The following is a 6,495-nucleotide window of genomic DNA, read 5'->3' as shown; positions in this document are numbered from 1 at the left end:
AAACCCTCGGCAGAACTCACTAAGAACATCTTGCAGGTTTACAGCCAGAGCCTGCGCCGATTCTGGCCCACCATGACCGTCGAATACTGCTTGAATACGGACGTTCGGTTGCCCAGGCACAGCGGCCGTAACCACACACGCCTGGAAACAACACGGAAATAACTGGATGACTAATGTCGCATATGCATAAATAGCCGTATTTGGGATGCGCAGTTCACTTGCCAGACAAACACTCAGTTGCGTGTCTGAATCTGTGCAAAGCTATGCCGACAGCTGCCTTAATCACAGGAGAGACCCCAGACCCGCACGTACGTCACATCACCTGACCTATGAAAGGCAATCCACAGCGAAGCGGCGTCAGTGCCCTACGCGGGACTAGATCAGTTCTTACTATGTTCATTCATACACACACTACTTGTGGGGCATGTGAGACCTTTCGGTATGACCAACTCACATCTTCAAAATATCGTCGTCTTCCCCTCATCATGGCTGTTCCTATTTTCAGGTGCCATTCCTTCGTTTTCATGACCATGGTGTCACTCTCATCGCCGGAGAGTAGAAAAGTGTCATGTCCTAAATGAGGAGTTGGCTGAACACAGAACAGCGACTACCGACACATTGCTGAGTTGCGGAAGTAGTTGAATCATGAGCCATCTTGTCACGCTGCGGAAGCAATGCCATATACTACCAAACGCCGCGAGTGGGAGCTCAAGGCTACGTTGGTCATATGTGTCCACCGCTACGCGTAACCCGGAGAAACATGATAAAAGTCAGATCCTCCGTAGTACGAGAACACCATCGTGCAACAGTGCAGCCACGATGCCTCGTCAAAAACGAAATGTAGATCCCATGAAATTCCTAGTTTGTATTCTTTCCTTTTTCCTCATGAAGGTTGCACTACATGATGTCGATCGTTTTGCGTTTGGTACATCATTTATGCCCAACATTTCGGATCTTACTTTCTGCCGGCGCTGACAGAGACACCACAACACCACCAGAGCCAACAGCCATCACCGCGAGTTGTTCAGGATTAAGCTGACGGTTTTGTTCGACCACCCGACGCTTGCGTCAAAGACGTACAACGTTGTGGCTCGAGCAGACAAAACGCATCCAGTTCTTTGCCGTAGTCAACAGTGGTCTTCCACCGAACAGAAAACCCCAGATTCGGCGACAATTCACCCGCACCGGTGCCTCCCTCTCAATAGGATGCCCACCCCTGCGACACCCCTCCTGTTTCTTTAGGCCCGAATTGGTGTACCTCAGCCGCCTCCTGCTCAGTGGGCACCACCAAAGTGGCATGGGGATTCCAAACCACCCCTCTATTCATTCCTGTTTTGTGGAATCCCAGCGATACCCTTGGACGCGACGTATCTTGCCCCTCCTCTTAACCATAGGCCGGGGTCATCGCACAGCTCTACGAATTAAGTAACGATTTTCGTCTAACGGCATGCAGATTTGGTCAACTGCTTGTAGAACTGTCGACGATGAAAAACGAAGTGTGACATGAGCACGCAATCAACAAAACTACACGAGTAGAGACCGGCCTCTGATTAGAGCCAACGAATAGCAGAGGAACACAACACCTTGAACAAGCATTAACCCTTGTGAAGAAAACAAGTCTCCTCAAGAGGTTGTCGCTTGTCTACATCTAGTGGTACGCATTGTTTAGATCGTCACTGTTGATAGAAGAATGATCTGACGTCAATGAGCATTCCAGCGCACTGAACGGTAAACTCATGTATCATGCACCTCATGTATCGGATGGATCCGAAGGGATAGTCAATATATTGGGCGGTCTTCGGTGGTCGATCTGTAATTTCAGCCACGGGTTGTATATCTATTCTTCATTCGCTAGTGTGAGCACACCTCATGAAGACTGTTGGTCTAGAAGCGGATTCACCGGCATACTTCTCAGTAATGACAAATATGACTGCTAGTTCCAGAGGTACAAAGATCTTTAATTCGATAGGTGCCTTTATCGCTAGCCATGATGCAAACGAACAGCAGAAAATTCAGTGCCGCATATCTGATCGCGGCAGGCGAACCTACCTTAAAGACAGCATGGGTTTTGGTTGGAAAAGAAAACAGTGACAGCAGAAGCGTCACAACTATTGCAAATACGTCTCTCATTGTTGAAAGACAATTTCTCAGGCAGGAGTCCAGATCGATGGCAGCCACGGAACAGGAGATGCTGAACTACTGCGCTTCCAGACACGATTGGGAAACCAACTTGGTAGGCCGTTTTTGTGCATGTTTGTAAACCAATCTGTTCTACTGTTTCTTTGTAGGCATGGAGATGAAGAACAGCACATAATGTCTGAACAACTGACCGCCCTCCTCCACTGGCTTAAGTGATACAAACCCCTCCCTCTAACATCATGGTTTGATGAAGCGGTGTTCCGTGGCTAGCTCCCGCACCCACAATGCCAGATGCTTTCATAGAGAAAGACGGGCAGTTGTCCGCGGGAGTCTCGCGTCGTTGATTACTTCGTCGTCACCCCGTGGTAACGAATAACTCATGATACATGGATTTATCGCTAGCAATTATAAATGCCAAGACAAACCAGCTCGTCTCCCGCTTGTGACGCAGCTGCACGTGGCGCCCGCAGAGGCGAAAACGACGAAATGAGCAGCCAGCACATGATCTTGCTCTGCTAAAAACTACCCATGTTTTTTATTGCAGACAAATGTCCAAGAACACTGTGTTCTGTGACCGCAAACGGCCAAGCCGGTTTCGTCGAAGAACGAATAAAGCCATCAATTGTCTGCAGGCTGTTGAGTGGCGACACGGGTTATCTGCGAAACGGACTGTGCGGAGCCGTTTTCGCCGTTCTTTTCAAGTTGCATTCGGGGTTGAGTTTTCGATATCATTGGAGTGATGTTGATTTCGTGGCGGCAAACAATGACACGAGGTATGCTCCTTCTACGTACAGAAATGTGTCGGTATATCAATTGTGTAGCGTTGAAAAAGTAACTGAGACTTTCTGTTTCCTTTTTCGCTTGCTGATTTCTGGAGTGACTGCCACAAAGTGAAGGCCGTGTACGATCCACCAGCTAATTTCGAAAATTGCTGCCACTGAGTCGTATGGCATCCGCAGGACGCGGCGTTTCTTCTTGCAGAAATGACTCAAGTGCGGACCATCCCAGTCGCTGACAGAAAGGTAAAAACGGAGACCGATCTCAATTATCGCCGAGACATCGAAAGGGAGTGTCGCCCTCGATCAGTCTCGTGTTTTGGGGGCGAACTGCGCGCCAGCCTCCAGAGGTCGACAGTTTACAAAATCGTCGCTCACTGGACGGTAGAAGCGGAAGGATGTTCTGAAAGTAAAAACCGTTCACTCTGTGCTTCCTTCACTATCGCGCAGTGGGGAACTACCAGAGTCAAAAGGCCGAAACACGTGGGATTACCGAGAGACCACTGGCTACAGAGGACTGGTGAAGGGGAGCGACCCCACACTGAGAAACCAAGTGACTGTGGTAGCCTGCGAATGCAGGAGCGACCTATGGAGCAAAGGCTGCACACGGGGCTTGAGCATTTCCTATGCTCCTTAGCGTCACAGCTATGTACTTATATCTTCCCCACATCCCGCTCTCGAGAATACAAAGATGTGTGACCACATTAACACCATTCCATGCGCATACGTTTGCGTAAGTATGCGTGTGCGGATACCTGCGGTTGAGATAGGAGAGGTTGGACAGGGACATCGCCAAAGGGGGGTAGAGTGATGAAATTGTTAGAACGACTAACAGCTGGAGCCAGTTCAGAGATAACGATTTTCCATCCTGCTTATCTCTACAGCTCGTCCTGGGGACAGATTGCCCCAGATATTATTATTCAGGTATCCTCGGCTAACACAGACTACCGCGAGAAAGGGAAACGAGTGGTTTGGCGCCGTGAGACAAACGAGATACAGCCTCCTTAATCCGGTGATGTGGTCGAGAGCGCTACGCTATGAGGAGGCGAGTTCATGTTGCAAGGTTCGTTCAACTTCAGTGAATACGGCATCTCACCCAAAAATCCCTTACGTGGACTAACATCCCAGAAAATGAAGCGAAATTTGATTCAAATGCAACTTTCAAACCACAAAACGTATTTTAAAGAAACGCCCTTTACTCTTTCCGACAACACCACAAGTGTCTTTCACAAGTGATGTAACAGTTACCCACTCCACTGATGGCTTGCACACATCTCATGCATTACCTACTCACGAGAGAGGAATGCATTTATTTGCTGGTTTTGTTATCAGCATCTCTCTCTTCGGATTGAATGGAGAAGCAACACACCATTAGCAGACGGGTGTGGACCTGCGAGCACCTGCTACTGCGGCAACCGCAGCTGCTTTGCCTGACTTGCGAAACACGGAAACAGCATCGAGTGCAATGTACAGAATGTGCAAAATATCTGAAGGCTGAGTTGAGCTTATGTTTTCAGTTAGGAAAGGGCGTTCGCCGCAACAGCTGACACGTTCAGGCTGCCTAGAACATGGGTAAGGAGAAGCCGTTTCTACCTTGCAGCTTGAACGACCAGTTCTCCTCCCGCAACAGCCTTTCTCGACCTGGGGACGCACAGATAAGCATAATGGATCAAATAAAACGTACAGGTCGATCCCCTGTACCCTAAATCACGCTGGAAACGCTGTGCAGGTGTTACAGACACGACAACGCTAATCACTACGTAGCCCAGAGCTTGTTCCGCCTGAAGTACACAGCCGTCACTCACTGAAACTCTTTGCCAGTCCCCCGAAAATTCGGAGCTTGGCTGAGGTTTGACGACGAAACTTTCGAAATTTCGTCGCCAGGACGGTTATGTTGTCAGACGAGCCTCCTCCGTAAGCCTGCTGGAGTAGACACACTGCCACGTCGCTGATCTTAGGCACCGACGAAATGCATTGTTTCGCCATGCCGAAATTCGTCCTCCAGTCTTCTCCATCTACGTGGAGACCTGTTGCATGACATATAAATCATGCCACACCTCACCAATCTGCAAACGCTTGGGTGACGGTTGCGTCAGCCTCGGTCCTGAAGATGGACTGACTCCAGGGTGACCAGACGTTGCCAGCTCACTGGCGGATATCTTGTAAAGAAGCTTCGCATTAGAAAAACAAGACACTGTATGCTCGTGAAGACATACGGACGCGTGTTGTCGTGGATCCGCTGACAGACAGCAAAACTCAGCGTCGTGCCCTCACCATCGGAGTAGAGAAGGAGAACGTCGTTCCAGGTCGCGTAGAAACGTCTTATATCGGGCTTCGCAGTGATCGGAGATGGAGTACGCACTTCTTTTGCCACCTGCGGTCGACAGAAACCAAACCAGCAAAAACGCAGAAAAAAGGTGGCGACAGTGCGATACCGATTTGTAGCGGTACTCCGTGGAAAATACCCTCTTGGACTCGGAAATTCTACCGAGCGAATACTTTACGATGTGCAGTTTAACTCTGTACGTGGTGTTAAGTATTCTAATACATAGGGGACTACTAATCTCTGCGCCGGAACCGTAGACGGGTTCGTCTTCCACCCCGCTGTGAGACCGCGTGCTGACAAAGGCTTCGGTCTGAAGCAGCCGTCAGTGGAGCTGTCTGCGGGAAGGATGGCGCGTTCATCCTCAGATGACCCTCCGGATCCCTCAAGTTTTTCTTTCGGTGATGATAGCACTGACGTTCCTTGCGAACCTAAACAACTTACAAAATCGCCAAACGAACGACTCATTGCGAGCCCTCTAATCCGCGCGCAACCGTCCGAATAAACGACTTGATCGCCAGTCTCCTCAATGCGCCTCCACTCCCCTGGATCATCTGGCACGTGATCTCTCGTCAGAGCAGCGTAGGACTCGCCTGTAACCAACATCGCCCGGGAGTCACCTGCCACAGGCGCGCAGACAGAGAAAACACAAAACCGCCAAGGGGATGACAGCAAGACGAGACATCCCCCACGTCGCATCTGGAGCTGCAGCAACTTCTGAGATTCCTGGCAAGCACTCTGTTAGCTACTCTGGGACTCGATGCCATACCAACGTTGACGACGTGAAGTTTGAAGGGGCGCTCTCTGTTGCCAATCTCTATTTTTTCGCGAGGCGCAGATTCGGTAAAGCGACTGTTCAGTTCTTGAATGGTATCGAAATGCCCGTCCATCGATGGAACGATCTCCCGGCCTTGGACAATCACCTCCTCCTTGTGGTCGAGGTGTTCGACAATGACAATGACAGCTGCGGATCGAGGGAATATACACACCAAAATGTATACGGGAAGGATTACTCAACAACGCATCGGGGGCACCAGGCTCCAAAGGAGATCTGACAACCATCGTCAAAGTTCAGATGGAACAAACATAGAACCTGGACGCAAACTGGAAGACAAACAGCACCCCGTGTTGATCTCGCTGAGACGGGTTCCAGTCAGCCTCCACCGAATCCCTCTCTAATGCCCTTGTTCGTACACACAGCGCCATGCAGGCGTGATGCTGTTCCTGGAGCGAGTTGTGTTTCTTGCTCCTAAACAC

General features: G+C 49.9%; 2 protein-coding genes across 2 annotated transcripts in view; both read right to left on the bottom strand.

The window, feature by feature from the left end:
- The window catches only part of TGME49_201520 (protein phosphatase 2C domain-containing protein), a gene marked incomplete at its 5' end in the record, with an annotated part of 5,378 nt that extends 3,248 nt beyond the window's left edge, over window positions 1-2,130 (bottom strand). Inside the window, 4 exons of the mRNA XM_018779170.1 lie at window positions 21-141; window positions 455-589; window positions 960-971; window positions 2,050-2,130. Coding sequence (XP_018637438.1) covers window positions 21-141; window positions 455-589; window positions 960-971; window positions 2,050-2,130 — 349 coding nt within the window. The remainder of the gene's footprint in view (window positions 1-20; window positions 142-454; window positions 590-959; window positions 972-2,049) is intronic.
- A 1,678-nt stretch (window positions 2,131-3,808) lies between these two features.
- TGME49_201630 (protein phosphatase 2C domain-containing protein) overlaps window positions 3,809-6,495 on the bottom strand; it is a 5,503-nt gene continuing 2,816 nt past the window's right edge. Inside the window, exons 5-9 of the mRNA XM_018779171.1 lie at window positions 6,008-6,202; window positions 5,683-5,858; window positions 5,190-5,289; window positions 4,721-4,942; window positions 3,809-4,556 (exon numbers count right to left, since the gene is read on the bottom strand). Coding sequence (XP_018637437.1) covers window positions 4,477-4,556; window positions 4,721-4,942; window positions 5,190-5,289; window positions 5,683-5,858; window positions 6,008-6,202 — 773 coding nt within the window. The 3' untranslated portion in view covers window positions 3,809-4,476. The remainder of the gene's footprint in view (window positions 4,557-4,720; window positions 4,943-5,189; window positions 5,290-5,682; window positions 5,859-6,007; window positions 6,203-6,495) is intronic.

The sequence above is a fragment of the Toxoplasma gondii genome, chromosome VIIa (genome assembly GCF_000006565.2).
Source record: "Toxoplasma gondii ME49 chromosome VIIa, whole genome shotgun sequence".
Lineage (NCBI taxonomy): Eukaryota > Apicomplexa > Conoidasida > Eucoccidiorida > Sarcocystidae > Toxoplasma > Toxoplasma gondii.
This window is presented reverse-complemented; position numbering and strand designations above follow the sequence as displayed.